At 42.3% G+C, this 16,632-nt stretch overlaps 1 protein-coding gene across 4 annotated transcripts in view; it reads right to left on the bottom strand.

The window, feature by feature from the left end:
- Positions 1-16,632, bottom strand: part of MCC (MCC regulator of WNT signaling pathway) — a 511,343-nt gene that overhangs the window by 243,411 nt on the left and 251,300 nt on the right. Inside the window, exons 1-2 of one of the 4 annotated variants that reach the window (XM_079143882.1) lie at positions 7,793-8,390; positions 2,550-7,052 (exon numbers count right to left, since the gene is read on the bottom strand). The exons of 2 other annotated variants lie outside the window; for them this stretch is intronic. In XM_079143882.1, coding sequence (XP_079000008.1) covers positions 2,550-2,588 — 39 coding nt within the window. In that variant the 5' untranslated portion in view covers positions 2,589-7,052; positions 7,793-8,390. Of the gene's footprint in view, positions 1-2,549; positions 7,053-7,792; positions 8,391-14,604; positions 15,202-16,632 lie in introns of those variants that run through there. One more of the 4 variants, XM_079143881.1, reaches the window with a different exon arrangement.

Here is a 16,632-nt window from a genome sequence, read left to right on the forward strand (position 1 = left end):
GCGAAGCTCTCCAACCCCAGACCTACTGAGTTGACTCAGTGTTTGCCATCAGAAGCAAACAGAAAGGGACATGTATCTTCTGTTTATTTTCTTTTCACTTCTTTCCATCATTTATAACTATCAGGTATCTGGTCAACCACACTGCAAGAATGTGCTCTGAAGAGAAATCATTTCTCCTGCTCATGAACATCCCAAATGAACTTCCAAGCCAGAGAAGCAGAACAGGCTGTATTACTGAGTGCTGTGTGGTAAGCCCTGAGGCATGAAGAGTGTGGCCAGGCCCCATGGCATACTTGGTATTAAATGGGAGTTGAGAAAGGCCTTCCCGAGAAGGACATGTGTTGTTGGTCCAAAGATGAACTGGTGTCACTAGGTGAAGGCACAGGTCATCGCAGGAGGGATGGGCATGAGTTTTGTTCTGAGAAGGAAGGAGGAGAATGAATACTAACTACAAGAAGGTTTCGTATTACACAACACCTGCCTTTCTCCTTTTACAGACTGGATATTCAAATCCAACGTGGGATGGAGATAACTTACAAGGCAATAGTTCAGAGACAGTAGTTCAGGTCATGGGGATGGAAACATCACCACAGGAAGCTCCACAGAAGTGAAAATATAAGGTGTCCAAAACTCCTCCCCCAAAAGTAAGAAGTGTAAGAGTTCAGGGCTGAGGTTTAGGGTTCCTGCTGAGACCGGGGCAACATGGTCAGGAAAGAAAAGTGGGGGAGTCTATAAAAATGCACCCCCACTGCAGCAGATACCAGCTCTGGGTCCCCTTCTCCTCTCCAGAGAAGACTGTTTCTGTTCTATCCTTTAAATAAACTTACTTTCTCCCCTTGCCTCAGAGTTTCTTGGGTGTTTGTTTAATCTTCAACATGGGGAGAATGAGGACCTGATCCTGATTTTCAAGACTGATATCATCAGCATCAGTTTCCTTTTCATTGCTCTCAAGCTACTGGCTCTTAGCAAACAACTCAACTGCTTAACAACTTCAAAACACCAGCAGGAACGTACTATCTCTTTCTCCTTTCTGACCATCAGACAAAAGCTCAACAAGTACCAAAAGCATAAAAAAAAAAAAAGAAAAAAAAAACTTTCAAATGAAAAAGTTAAGCCATAAAGAGAAACAGAGATGGTCTTCTTTACTGTGAGGCAATGCCCAAGTCATCTCAATCCCATTTACCAAGTCTCCCCTCTTATCTCCCTGAGGTGCTTCCTCCTGCCAGTCCAAAGCAAAGCTCCCAATCTCCCAACCGTACTCTTCCAGTTAACAGACCGAGACTTACAAGCGAGTTCAAAGACTGCATCACTGATAAAACTTTATTTACATGAATGAAATGGTTTTGCAATGCATGAAGACCCTCTGTTTCATGGCTATATGTCCTCATGCCAGACATGGGCAGCTTGCAATGCCTTCTCTCACCCATGCAGAGCCCCCAGCCATGGTGGTTATCCTTGGGGAAGTATCTGGGCACAAGAGGGATAAAAAACACTAACTGGGACAAAATTGGAATAAAGTTCATAATCAAAACTTAAAAGCAATTAGTTTATTAACTCATTAACATTCTGGCTCTGGGAAATCGAAAAAAGAAAACAGACACCTTTCTTTCCTAAGACTTGCTGTTATTTGGATAAACACTTTCCCAGGTCATGAGCTTTTGGCGTGAATGTTAAAAGAGGAGAAAAACAGCTGCAGCCTGCAACACTCTCAGGATTCCTGCATATTGTTCTCATGACAGAACTTCTTTTACGTTATTTCAGTACTCGCAAGCTACAACTACTAATGCTTCTGTTTATCAAGTGCTTCCTTTCCACTTGGCACCTCTGCTCTAGCAAGCAAGCACTGCAGTAAACACAGTATTACCATCATTATTATAACAGCAACAAGAGTTGACAATAACCATATATTTACCAGGCACTGCGGTAAGTATTACATGGTTATGTCACTGATCTTTGCAAGGTTTGTCTGGGGCACGTACTCTTATTATCATTACTTTATAACAGGGAATGTGCAGCCCAGAAAAGTAACTTTCCCCAGATTGCCTAGCTAGGAAGTGGCAGAGCTATGATTTCAGAGACTACAACTTTACAAACACATAGTTTTACAGAGAAAGAAACTGAGGTAACATGACCCAGAAAAGAAGTTAGTTAGGGTGGCTAAAAAAAAGAGACCTTTCTTAGTTGTTCAACATATTATCCTGACCCCAAGGTCATCGTGGCTAACTGGGGACGTTTGAATGACAAAGACGCCCCATCTTGGAATTAAAGGGTTTGAAGGCAGCTTTATCAGCATCAGACACTTTCTTCCGCAGTAATTACACCTGTGTCCAGACAGTATTTCATAAGCAGCTCAGAAACACAAAACGAGAAGCTGTCTGGGAAGTCGCTCTATCAATCCCACCGGAAGGCATACTGTTTTCAGTCTCTCGCTAACATCAGGGCATACCAAAAAAAAAAAAAAAAAAAAAAAAAGTATTCCAAGTCTGAGTTTAAATCTAAACATTCTATGTAGGAAATTAAAAATCCTCCAGTTCTGGGGTCCGACTCACCGAATTTCCCCTCCTTGTTCTCGATGCCCTGTGAATCATCAGCCTGGACACAGCCTGTCACCTCTGGGCCACTGCATTCCCACAGTACTCCAGTGTGATGCTTGCCCACAGCCCAGCACTCCATAGAAGTGCTCCCAATCAAGCATGAAAGTAAATTGGATTCTGGTTTAACCAGGATTAGATTCACAGCACCAAGAAATAAAGTAATAGTTATCTAATCTAACAGACCAGCCTCAGACTTCCTGGCTACTCTCCGCAGGCCCCACTTGCTAAAGCTCTGTCCTAGAATTCCTCTTTAAGGACTGTGAAATCACAGTATGGAGTGGGGAAACATACCTCTTTACAGGTCACGGGACTCATTCTTAACTCTGTGCTTACCTAAGGTTGCTACAGACCAACTACTCTTTCTACAAGTAGAGCTGCCAGATGTTGGCCTGTGAAAGCCTGGCCCCACCTGCTTCAGAAAGTTACTCATTCCTGGGGAGCTAGGAGGAGTCTCCTGCATTCGGGCACAGAACATTTGTTTTCTGTGGAGAAGCAGCTCACTCAGGCCTAGTTTTCAGTCACTTCATCTAGAAATACTAAAGAGCGAGTACTATGCAAAACACAACACAGAAAATCAGACATGCACAAAAGACAAGAGGGATATGGGGCAAAGGGCCGATATCCAGAATATAAAAAAACTCCTATTAATGGGGGGGAAAGCAATTAAAAATTAACAAAGGACTTGAATAGACATTTCTCTGAAAATATAAATATGGCCAATAAACACATGAAAAGATCAACACCGTTAATCAGGGAAAAGCAATCAAAGTCACAATGAGATACCACTTCACACTCGTTAGGAGGGCTAATTTTATCTATTTTTAACTAACAAGTCAGGTTGAATTGAATGGTCCAGCCTGACTTATAGTCCCAGCATTTAGGAAACTAAGACAGAAGGGTCACTTAAGTACAGAGGTTTGAGACCAGCCTGGGCAACAAAGCAAGATCCTGTCTCTAAAACCAAAATGAGGACTGGGGATGTGGCTCAGTAGCAGAGCACTCACCTAGCATGCCCTCAGCCCTGAGTTCAATTCCCAGCACTGCAAAAACAAGCAAGGAAAAAGAGTTGGCAAGGAGGTACAAGAAACAAGGAACCCTTATGTATTATTGTGCAACCATTACAGAAAACAACATAGTAATTCCTTAAAAAATTAAACAGAACTACCACATGATCCATCAATTCCACTTCTGAATATATATATATACACACTCACACACATTATATGTAAAAGCAGAGATTCTGACAGATATTTGTACATGTCCATTGCAGCATTATTCAAAAGTTGAAAACAACCCAAATGTCCATCAATGGATGAATGGATAAACAAAATTTGATATACAATGGAATATTACTCAGCTTTAAAAAGGAAGCTAATTCTGACATGCTACAACATGGATGAATCTGGAAGGCACAATGCTAAGTGAAATAATCTAATCATAAAAGAATAAATACTGTGATTCTACTTATGAGTTATCTAGCATAGTCAAATTCATAGAGACAGAAAATGCAAATGCTAGTTGTCAGAACAGGTAGAGGAGAGTTGTTATTTAGTGGGTACAGAGTTTCTGTTGGAGAAATGAGAACGTTCTGGAGAAGGATGGTAGTGATGACTTATCACAAGTGAATATGCATAACACCATGGTTAAAATGTCTGGCCTGGGAATGGGGCTCAGTGGCCAAGCACTTGCCTAGCATATGAGAGGCCCTGGGTTCAATTCCCAGCATCACACACATGCAAAAAATATTTAAAAGATTAAATTTTGTTATGTGTATTTTTCCAGGAAAAAAAAAAAGCATGAGAAGTTTGACCAAGTCATGTACTGTCAATAAGTACACAGCAGCTGACAGACCAGCAAAACTGTCAGCCCATCTCATTAGTCCCCAAAATAGAATGCAACTGCTCTTTCGGATTTGCAGACCTGCTAAGCCCCAACAAACAATCTTTGCCAGTAAAAACTCACTGTGAGCAGATAACTATAATGCTCCAAACACCATAGAGCTAAAAATAAATTCTCCTAACTTCTTTTAAAATATTTTTTTAGTTGTCGATGGACCTTTATTATATGTGATGCTGATAATCTAATACAGTGACTCACACATGCTAGGCAAGTGCTGTCACTGGGCCACAAACCCAGCCCCTCTTCTAATATTTTAATAGTAGGAGCTATAAAAATGTCATATGTAGACAAGATTTACCAAAAAAATTAGAATGTCTTCTCTTAAAATAATTAAAGAATATGACAACACACATACTATCACATAAATATCCTGTGACACAGGAACAGAGGAAGTTGAGGCAGAAAAGGAAAAAAAATCCCTGAGAATTAAAACAATTCAAATCTGGGTTCTACATTTTCCCCTCTGCCACTAGTTAGCTTTCTTCAGGTCTCAGTTTCCTCATCAGTCACACAAAAGGTTTAGACAAGTTAAAATCTGGTCAAAGGTAATCATAGTAGTATGACCCAATAGAAGGGTCTTGTCTGATTCCATGTTTTCCAGGCAACTTTCTGGTCATGCTCTGACCATCAAGTAGCTTTTTAATAGAAAAAAAAGTACCAGCAGTATTCCAGTCTCCTTAGAGCTATACTTGTTATAAATCAATAAACTGATACTAAGTTTCATTAAAACAACAACAAAAAAGGTAGTGATTCTTAGTAAAGGAAACTGATCCACATGGTGAAAGCAGAGTCCAGTTTTCTTAATTCAGAAGCCACTTATATTCACATCATCAGCATCCATCAGTACTGAACCATCAATCAAGGCAAGATAGCCTTTAGATCTTTCTTGGCCAGTGTTTATGTCTCTCAGTTCTTTAAATCATTCCTTTAAAGGGAAAAAAATAACTTGAATACCCTGAAATAATTATGGTTTATTTTCAGGGCCTAAACAATTATTTCTGATTACAGAAAATGACAGTTTGAGAGTTTGGAAATACACACAGGCTTTCAAGGAGTGAGTGAGCAAAAGGGGAAGTACTCAGCAACTTATCACTCTACTATCTTCTGAAAGTAATTTGATTGCCTTTTGAGAAATGACCTTCCTCAACTTTTCTTTTTCTCTCTCTCTTGTGTGTGTGTGTGTGTGTGTGTGTGTGTGTGTGTGTTTTGCCTGTATCTCAGAGCCTAGCCTGTCCCACAGTGTGAAAAAAAAAAAAATGATGTAAAGAACAAATTCAGGCCTATGTTCAAAACTCTCCAGATTCTTTCCCATGGCTTACAAAGCAGCAGGTAATCCAGCCAGAACTATTTTCTTGGACCCCTCTTCCACCACCCTCCCTTGCCCACCAGCTCTCTGCTATTCCTTAAACACCAGGCGTGCTCTGACCACTGCATTCTGGCCCTTGCTCCTCCCTCTGCCTGAAATGATCATTCCCCCCACAATCATGGATTTAGCCCTCATTTCTTCCAATTCTCAATCACAGACCTCCACAGAGGTCTTCCCTAACCACTTTAACAGCCTCCCACCCTCCTTCAATCCATGCATATTTTTTTCTTTACAGCACACATTACTGCAGGACACATCCATCTATGTGCGTTGTCTGGCTCCCACTAGAGTGTACAGTCCATTAGAAGAGAGTCTACATTAATTTTGTTTGTTGTGTATCCCTAGACCTAAGACAGCATCTGGCACATAGAAGGCACACATGATATTTGTTGAATAAATAAGTAAATGGGGAAGAGCTAATAAGTTACAGTCATAATGACTAAACCTGATTTCATCAAATGTGTACTTTAACTAAAATAGAAAAGTTATCTATTCAACACATCTGTCACAGTCAACAACCGGGATTTGGTCCAAACAGACGACTTTGAAGTCTGCTGATGCCCTACTCTGTCACATACTGACTTAGATGCTGGCAATATAGTGATCCGTTGTACTCTGCACATGCCTTTACAGATTTCATGGCTTCCCTAAAGAGGCAGGCGTACACATGGACCATTAGAGCAAGCGTTCTGAATGCAAGTGAGGAATGAAACAGTAACCCGGAGAGGCTAGGAGAGGTTGGTGCAGGGAACCAGAAACTGCCCAAGTGTGCCCTGTACTCTATAGACAAGTTCATACAACCATAGGAAAACAGGGCAAGAGATAACCCCCATTCTTCCCAGGCAACCATTCAGAAAACTCCATTGCTTTTCTCACTGCAAGGCAATCTTTCTCCACACTGGCATTCTTCCCTTAACAACTGCTTAAGTATTTCTCACATATCCTGGAGTTAACTGACATGTGCACACACACTGAGGTTTTCAGATACACTACCACCTTTCCTTGATTTAAGATGCTTTTCCACATCTAGCCCTACATGTCCCATCATGCATTCCAAACATTGATCAAATCTCAGGGCAGGGGGCCTGCCCCAAAACATCCCCCAACAAAAGCACCAGATGCCTTTCACCAACCACATAAACTTCCCAGCCCAGCAGAAATTTATGGCTTATTTACAAAGTTAACAAACCAACCTATAGCTTTTTATTTTTTATTTTTTTAATTTTTTAAAATTATTTAAACAAATGGGATACATGTTGTTTCTCTATTTGTACATGGAGTCAAGGCATACCATTTGTGTAATCATAAATTTACATAGGGCAATGTTGTTTGATTCATTGTTATTTTTTTCCCTTCCCCCCTACCCCTCCCACCCCTCTTTTCCCTCTTATATAGTCCTTCCTTCCTCCATTCTTACCACCCTCCTTATCCCTAACCCTAAACCTAACCCTAACCCTAAAGCTAACCCCTCCTACCCCCATTATATGTCCTCATCCGCTTATCAGCGAGATCATTCGTCCTTTAGTTTTTTGAGATTGGCTTATCTCACTTATCATGATATTATCCAATTTCATCCATTTGCCTACAAATGACATAATTTTATCATTCTTCATGGCAGAGTAATATTCCATTGTATATATATATATGCCACAGTTTCTTTACCCATTCATCAACTGAAGGGCATCTAGGTTGGTTCCACAATCTGGCTATGGTGAATTGAGCAGCTATGAACATTGATGTGGCTGTATCTCTGAAGCATGCTGATTTTAAGTCCTTTGGGTATAGGCCAAGGAGTGGGATAGCTGGGTCAAATGGTGGCTCCATTCCAAGCTTTCTGAGGAATCTCCATACTGCTTTCCAGAGTGGCTGCACTAATTTGCAACCCCACCAGCAATGTATGGGTGTACCTTTTTCCCCACATCCTCACCACAACCTATAGCTTTTTATATGCAAGTAGAATCAATAGTTTTGGATTTTTCTAAAACACTTTCTCCAGGCTTAACATCTTTGCTGAATTTAAGGAATATCTTTTAAGATTTGCATATATAAAGTGCTTTAGGAGCTGAGTAACTCTTATGATAATGCAAACCTTCCAAAAGGTGTCCTCTTTCCCCTATGTACTAATTTTAGCTGTTTCTAGTCGGCAAGAGAAAAAAGGCCATTCAGTAGTAGAACAGAGAAGTTCTGTGATTCCAGTAAATATTTACTCTATTAATTTAACTTCTGTTTATCTGTGTAATTCGGGTTACTTGTTTTTTTCAAGAGCAAATGATACCACTGCTAGGAATTTAGGCCAGTGTGAACCAGGAGAGGTTGCAAGAAAATAACTACTTATAATTTATAATCCATGTCTAACTAATATCTGTCAATCTTCTGAGTCAGTCAATCTCTTTGTCTCGCCCAGTTCTGTAATCTTGCCAACACAAACCCCTCTCCCAGAATCTAGGGATTACTTAATATGTAACTTGCTTTTATGAAATTTGATTCACTGGATCAAAAACAAAATTGAAATTTTGTTCATCCACTTAATTGTTACAAATGTAGTCAGTCTTCCAATAGCAAGCCTTCCTCCTGACTGGCCAAGGGTAAATCACCTTTAAGCAGCTAGACCGCACCCTTGACATTCCCTGGTCTAGGTAAGTGTGCCCATTCACTCTGGGTTCTGGCACCTCAGACTGGTAGCAGAAGGCACGTCCTTAAGAATGATAAGTCTTGGGCATCAGAGCTTCCCAAATGGACAAAGCACATCCTCACAATTCAGGATCTCTCTGTGGCTCCATGTCATGGTGATCTCAGTTCCTGGAGAACTATCTGGTCTTTGATCAGTCTCCACTTCTCATTATCATATTTCCTCCTCCTTGTTACTTCTACTTGACTCAAGCTCTGCAAACCATCTCTATGGGTTGGTTTGCTTCTTCTTGCGCCTGGGTTTGACTCGTGGCCTCACTGATGTGCAGCATGTGCTTCCCCAGGACCTAGCTGCCAGCCACACTCTTGCCACACAGCCCTGGCTGCCAACTTCATTGGGCTCCCCGGCCTTGCTCACTGGCATCAGCACTCTGAGACCCAGTAGTGATGCTGCCCTCTATAGCAGGACCCCAGAGTCCTGCCTGCAGGGTGAGAGAGCTCTAATTCTTTTGACAGATTCTCCTTGTTCTGGCACCTCAAATATCGGAGCACAAATCCCACAAGTGCCTGAGTGTATGGGAGGACAAGGGTTAGCTCCCTATGTCCCTTGTAATAAAAGGAAACAGAAGGCTCTCCATTGCTGGGTGAGGATCATGCTATTTCTTATGGCCAGATCTGTTGTTAGGGCTCTAGAAACTCAGTGTCTAGAGTTTTCCAGCCACTTGGAGGGGATGGCAGGGACTATGTCCCTTTATTCTGATCATATCCATTTCATTTTTATCAAAAACACTTCTCTAGGTATTGTATAGGGATTGCAATTCGAATTAAGTTAAGCAGGCTTTTTAAATAGAATACTTGCTCCTAGGAACAAGTGTTTAAAAGTTCAAAGTCAGCAACAGAAACTCAATAAAGGAAACAGTTTAGTAATAGTGCTCGAGGAAAAGCCCACCTGGGTGCGAATCCTGGCTTTAACAGTTTGTTTAGCGTCCGTGAGTTTTCTCACTTGTTTATGCCTGTTTTCCATATTTGTAACTTGAGTATGACAGAAGGTGTGTCACAGGGTTTTTGACAATTAAACCTGTCAGTATCTGGGAAGAGCTTAGAAAATGTTAGCCACTGCAAGCCACTGAATAAACAGCTAAAATATAAAAATAAAACAACAGAAACTATTGCCAGACATTGGGAATTAAGAGACCAGTGTTACCGAAAAAGCTCAGTCATTCTGGGGCCTCTGGAATGTATTAAAAATGGCTGCAAATTCTTTTTCACACTCCCCTTGGGGCAGTGGGATCTATTTCCTTACCTACCTCTCTGAATCTGGACTATGTGTATGGCTATTTTGACCAGTAGAATGCATAGAAGTTATCCTGAATCAGTCTCAGTCCTACATTTTTGTTACTATTGTGCTGAGGCTCAAAACCAGGGCTTCACACGTGCTAGAGAGCTTTCTACCACCAAGCCACATCCCCAGCCCAGTCCTATATTTTAAGAGTTCTCCTCCTTGGAACCCAGCTGCCATGGCAGCTAAGAGGAAACCTGAGCAGCTACATGAGGAGGCCACAAACAAGAGAACTGAGCAGATCTCCCAGTTGACAGTAAACCTAGGCTTGCCAGCCACATGCATAAGCCATTTTGGTGGAACTGGACCCTCTTGCTATGGTCACTGAGTTCTGCCCAAATCTCAGAACCATAAACAAATATATTGCTTAGCCTCTAAATTGTGAGTTTGTTACACAGCCATAGACAAAAAAAAAAAAAAAAAAAAAAAAAGGAAACAGAAACTAAGCATTTTATAGAACACCTACTATGCTCCAGGTTCAGCATCGGTTCTTGACACTGCTCTTCTGGTGTTTACAGTCTGTAGCTAAGACAGTCAGATATTAAACAACTTATTACCAGGCTGTGTGACTCTAAAGACAGAGCAGTATGAAGAAATAAAAAGGAGTGTGGGAATACTGGTGATCTCGCAGGCCTCTTCCTACTCTCATATCTTATAATTAATTTGTGATGAAGAATAAGTACATCTGTGAGATGGCCACGTAGAGATGGTCACATGAGATGATCTATGTAGAGACAGAACAGCCTTCTGTTACACAAGTCTACTTCTTAATTAGAGCATGGATGCTCAACAGGTAGAGGAAAGGCATGGAGAGCTGCCTCTATTCAGGAATGGAATGATCTGATGAAAGAGACATTGCATAAACAGATAAAGAGACAGGATGAGAAATATGATTTCTAGGGGCAACTGATGTTTCAAAGTAAATAATGGAATTTTTAAATCTTGTTTATCATTTAAATAACGTTTAAAAGGTAAAGAATCTAAGTTGATCGTTTCAGACAAATTCTTTGAGTAAGAGAATATTTTTTCATCTCCAGAAGTTTTAGTGATTTCCAGGAAAGGAAAAACTTCAAAATATACATTTTTATTTTCCTACATAGATAGATAGATGTCTACCAGACAAGCAGATGGAATAGACAGCTATTCCACAGGGATGGGTGAATTTAAGTATCACCCCAATACTGCTCCGCCTCCAGACACCTTCCTTCCAAAGTTTGAATTGGTATAAGAGCCCAGAAATGTGACTGTGATAGTGAAATGTTTAGGTTAAACTGCACACCAACTTCACAGATATACTGAGACACAGTTAACTGCCGACCTAAAACACATGCCTATGAGAAGGATGATTTCCAAACTTTCCCCTTGACAAGCTTTGGGAAAAATTAATTCAATGCTACTAAAAGTGTGACCATGCAGCTTCTTGATTGTGGATGGAGGGAGGCTGAAAGTCAAACATTTAATTTCCTAAGTACTTTTGATTTGGCTAAAGTCCTCCCCTAAGTTCACATTCAAAAAAAAAAAAAAAATATATATATATATATATATTTTCCTACTGTCTCTGATAGGGGCAGCCAATAGGGAAGAAAACAGAATAGCCAATTCATGCTTCTCAAATTTTCCTTCTGCATTTCTGTTGTTAGTGTTGCTTTTGTCAAAGAGTTCAGTCTTGATACAAGCATTTGTGAGCAAAAATAAAATTCAAATGTATTTGAATGCTCAGAAATAGAAGCAATTTTACTCTCCCACAATCAACTCACAGGATCTGGAATGGCTATCATTCAAACTAAAGACACAAAAGGAACACATTCATGAATTTCCTGTTTTTCCATTCTAAGGTTCTCACACTTGCAAAACACCTCATATCCAACACACAGCTTTAGGTCTCCCAACATGGTATCCCCCACACCCATACCCCTCCTGCTTGGTTATATCCAAGCCTTCCTGGAGCACAGGAGACTAACACCTCCACTGAAGACCAAAGCTTGATCTGCTTTTGCTTTTACTAAAGAGGTCAGCAGGTTACAACTAGAAACTGATTAAAGTCACTCCCTCTTGTTCAGGATGTTACCAAGTCAGTGTCAACATTATTGTCAAAAAGTCAATGACTCCTGTGGCTCACAAGTCAACACCAACCAGAGGCCTCTTGTTTATGACACCCAGGACAATGGTGGGTCCTTTCACAGTTCTTCCTGCTCCTGAAATGCCTCCTGACCAGGAGGCATCTGACCCCACAGGTGACCTCCAGACGAAAATCAAGATTCTTGGGCAATATGAGATATAGCACTAAAGAGGCTCGGAGGGTTTTTATTAGCTCTGCTTCCAGGTGAGAAGGAGTTAACCATCAAAAGAGGATGGGAAGACAAGAGAGAGAGAACAGAAACTGTCTCACCAGGCATTAAAGGGAAACCGGTGTTTTAAAAATTACAGTAAAAGAAGAAACTTCAACAGAGGCCTAATGTAAGAAATAAAAATAATTTGTATTTATAGCTAGGGATTCTGATCTCTGAATATCATAGAAACAGTATATGTTAAAGCTATTGCCCAATAGGGTCCAAAGTATGAACCACCCATACTCATTCACTCTACAAATTTTCTTTACTCATATTCTAGTTTAAAATATGTACAAAAAGTAAAATTAACTATCTTTACAATTACTTATTGCACTGCAGTTGCAATTACTTAACCTGCAGGAAAACTAAGATAAGGGGGACAGAGGGGAAACCGAATCATGGAAACCAGAACCGGCTCAAAAGAAAGCAAAAAATGAAAAAGTTGACACTGAGGACAAGGAAAGAAAATTTGGTAAAGAAACTTGTTCATTTTCTCAGGACAAGACTGTCTATAATGTTTAAATATATTTTTCCAACCAGTGCAGGGTCCACAAATCATTTTCATCACCTTCATTTGGCCAGTTTTATAGGAAATATAACTGGCAAAGAATAGTGCTTTCCCTTGCAAAGACCCTCCAGGTTCACCAAATAAACTCACAGATGGTCCCAATACTACTCAGGTCAATTCACACCTCCTTTTTCTCTTTTTCTCCACTCAGCATGGTAGCCACCCTGGATCATCCTAAATCTATGATTCACCATTTTTTTTTTTTTTTCCCCAGTGCTGGGATTGAACCCGGGCCTGATACATGCTAGGCAAGCACTCTATCAGTGAGCTACATCCTCAACTCCTCTGATTCACTTTTAAACCACGGTTACACACAGCACGCCTCGGATGACAGCGAGTTAAAGCTACTGTACAGAGAGAATTGATGTGTAGGGCCTGCCAAAGACCCTCTGCAAGAGATATGTGTGTATAGCAGCTTTTGGTTTTAAAATGACCTTAGAAGATCGACCAAAGGCTTCTCCTTAAACGGTGTTAGTTATGGAGCAGGGCTCTAGGTTCCAGATCAAATTTGAGACCTTTCCCTCCTTATGAAATTGGCAAAAACTCTGGTTCCTCAGGCCTCCTATCTGGCTCCCATTTTTAAACTACATTCTTGGTTTCAACGTTTCTCCAGTCTTTTACATCACAGGGATAGAGAGGGGAACGCGGATTAGGAAGTGCCTCTACCTCATCCAGCAAGTCCCTCAAAATGCTCTTCCAACCCTGTGCAGAACAGCACTGGAGCATGGGGTGATGGCATTCACCACAGGGCACCAGGAGCAGACGGACTGGGCTGATCACCATTAGAGAGGTACATTCTTTTCATTTTCTTTTCACAGTTGGTAAGCTGACATCACCACTGTCTGCCTTCTGGCTGTTTGTACATTGGTCTTTTCTTCCCCTTTCCTCTCTGCAGCCCAACTCGGGAAGCTCTGAAGACCTATGCTACTTTGGCCCCTATAAATGGCTCAGCGATGGCTGACGGGGGAGCCCACTGCCACCACGCCTTCAGCTGTAGACCCTAAGCACACAGACCTCTCACTCCAACACCCAGGTCTGTAGCATTCCCATCACCACTTTTCAGGTATTCAAAGCTTTGGGGGGATATTCCCCAGGCATCCCTTAAGTCATTAAAAAAAAAAAAAAAAAAAAAAAAAAAAAAAGGTGGCTTTGAGCATCTTACTACTCACATATTTGCATATTGTTTGAAGTAGCTTTAATTTCAAAGACATCTCAAACGCTCAAGTAGATATGTTACAGTGGGAGCCCAGGAATTGCAAATGCGCTTGCCTCCGAGACGCAAGAGTTCAGACCCGGGCAGGAAATAAAGTTCTAAGCGGCTTTGATGTGCTTCCTCCCCCACCCCACCCCCATCCCCGAGCAGGCCATTCATCTCCGCCCAGGGAGAGACCACCTTGCCTGAACCTGATGAAACGCGCCACACGTGGAAGCCAAGTGGGAGAGTGAATAATCCAATGCTTCCCAGTACCCCCATCCCAACCCCACCAAACTAGGTACCACCGGCTTTAAACTCAGCTGGGATCGCCTTGTATTTTCTGAATAGGGAACGAAATTTTGAATTAAGTAGGGGGAAACGAGTGTGAAGGGACGGGGACCCAGATTTAAGGAGAGTAAAGGCGCTGGGCGGCTTGGTGAGAGCTTGTTTCTTTTTTAAGCCACTCATTTCTGACTGAACCATCAAGCCAGTTCAGGTCATTTCCTGAGTAGCACTACAAGTTAAAACAAGATCCAGAAAATCTATTAATCTTCAATTGCGCTGCCTCCAGACTGGGAACACAAGCGGTGGGGTGGGATGCAGGGATGGGGGAACTCATCAGGGGGACGGTGTCGAAAAGCAAGCGCCCCAGAAACCCGAGCTCCCGACCTCAGCTGTCCCTTACCTCACTCAGCTCGGCTGAGGAGTCGTTTCCATATTTCATGGCAACTCCAGAATTCATGACTGCACTTTTCAGAGCCGGGCTCTGCCTCCTCCAGGTCTCAGAGCTTATGAGTGTGGCTTAACAGGCTGGATATCCACTGCTTTATCCCTTTTGGCACATCTTAGGCTAGACAGCCATTTTCACTCAGGACAGTGTTCGTGAAGCCCAGGAAGGATGCAGACAGTTCTAAAAGGCACAGTCCCGCTTGCGTCTCACCGACGAGCCATTGCTGCAGGAGGCTCGGTGCCGTCGCGCGCTCGCAGCTTGCTGCAGCGGCGGAGCGGCGGGGACCCGCCCGCGCGCGCCCACCGCCAGGTCCCGGGGCAATGCCACCCTCAGCGCCGCCTCGCCACTCCTACGGTGCCTCGTCGACCCCCATTACCAAGCTGCAGGGCACCTCACAGCTGGCGCCAGCACCCTGGAGGACTCCGCAAGCTCTCGAAGGAACCAGGGCGGCGGAGCGAGGAAGATCCGCGCCTCGGATTCCAGGGAAGGAAAGCAAGCTGGAGAGAGCCGGAGCGGAGCTGCACTTCACGCCGAAGTTTCCCCTTTGAATCGTCTGGAGTTGTAAGTGGTTTCTGATTGAACACAGCTGTCTAGCTGCTGGCTACGGGCTGTGCGGAGAAGGCGGAGTCAGAAAGAGAAAAGGGTTGGGGGCGGGGGAAGGCCGAGCAGAGAAGACCGTGCTTGGAGGGAGAGCAGGCATCCTTCCAGTTCTCTGCAATAGTAATTACAGGACTCAGGTCCAGAAGGGAGAGAAGAAACAGGAAAAGCCACCTGAGTAACCGAGCAGGAAATTGGAAAAAAAAAAAAAAAAAATTCCCTCATAGGAGCCACTTTCCATGATTAAATAAGGTCAAGACAAACCTGAACACTGTACATCAGGCAGCGATGTGCACTTCTCACGGTACATTAAGATTTTACAAGAGTGTGGGGTAGTCATTTTCCCTGATCAGTCTAAAGTCAACACTGATAGTGTCAATTCACTGTCAAACTCCCACTTTCTGTCGCTAGGGCAGAGTACATTTTCTGCATGTCCGTAATGAATATAAAGACACCTCATCCCTTGAAAGATGTAAGATAGGCTCACGTTTCCCATCCTCCCCAGCCCCCAGACCTTCCTTAAAAATCGTACTACTTATATGAGCAGAGCTAGATTTATTTCTAGAATTTAAGAGTAAGAAAAGCTTCAAGGGATTCTTACATCCAGTCGACCCCTTGGGGTCAGAAAAACTCCGCCCCTTCAACTTTGAGTTCCCCTGAGGTAAAACATCCTGTGTCTGTGGGGAGTGGGTTGGGAAGAGGGGAGAGGTGAAGATTTTATCTCCACAAAGTTAAAACCCCACTGTATTTGAGATGCACTGGAAATGGTCTGATCCTTTAAAGCAGGAGGTCTGCGGGATTGCTTAAGAAACCTCATCAGTCTCTTTCTACACAATAGGAACAAAATGTCTCCAGACCCAATGACAGACCTTGGCATTTCCTGAAGCCTTCTATGAAAAAGCCATTGTATTGTTCACTTCCAAGGTCTATTTTTAAAAAATCGAATAGGATGTTTATTTTGCTCTTTAAGAAGGAGCAAAGAGGGCAGTATTTGCATATATCTTCTTATCCCCCCCACTCCCCACCCCACCTTCCTGTTGAGTTCATTCATTGCCTGGAGGCCCTGCTGGGATAGGGAAGAGTTTGCTGCTCTCTGGAGCTCTGAGTTCCAAATTCTAGGGAAATTAGAGCACCTTGTGCATGGGGAGGGACTTGGAGTCTTGTTATTTGATTTACTTATTCATTAAAACCTGTTGAGAACTGACTGTATTTGAAGCTGGAGATGGTTGTACAGGTTATCCTTTAGCTCAAATGTTTGGGACCAGAAACCTCCAGATTTCAAAATTTTATGGATTTGGGGATATTTGCATAGACTCTGCATGTTGAGCATCCACATATCCAAATGCTCCAAAATCCAAGATCCAAAATGCTCCAAAATCCAAAAGT

This window comes from Sciurus vulgaris (assembly GCF_902686455.1).
Source record: "Sciurus vulgaris genome assembly, chromosome: 6".
Lineage (NCBI taxonomy): Eukaryota > Metazoa > Chordata > Mammalia > Rodentia > Sciuridae > Sciurus > Sciurus vulgaris.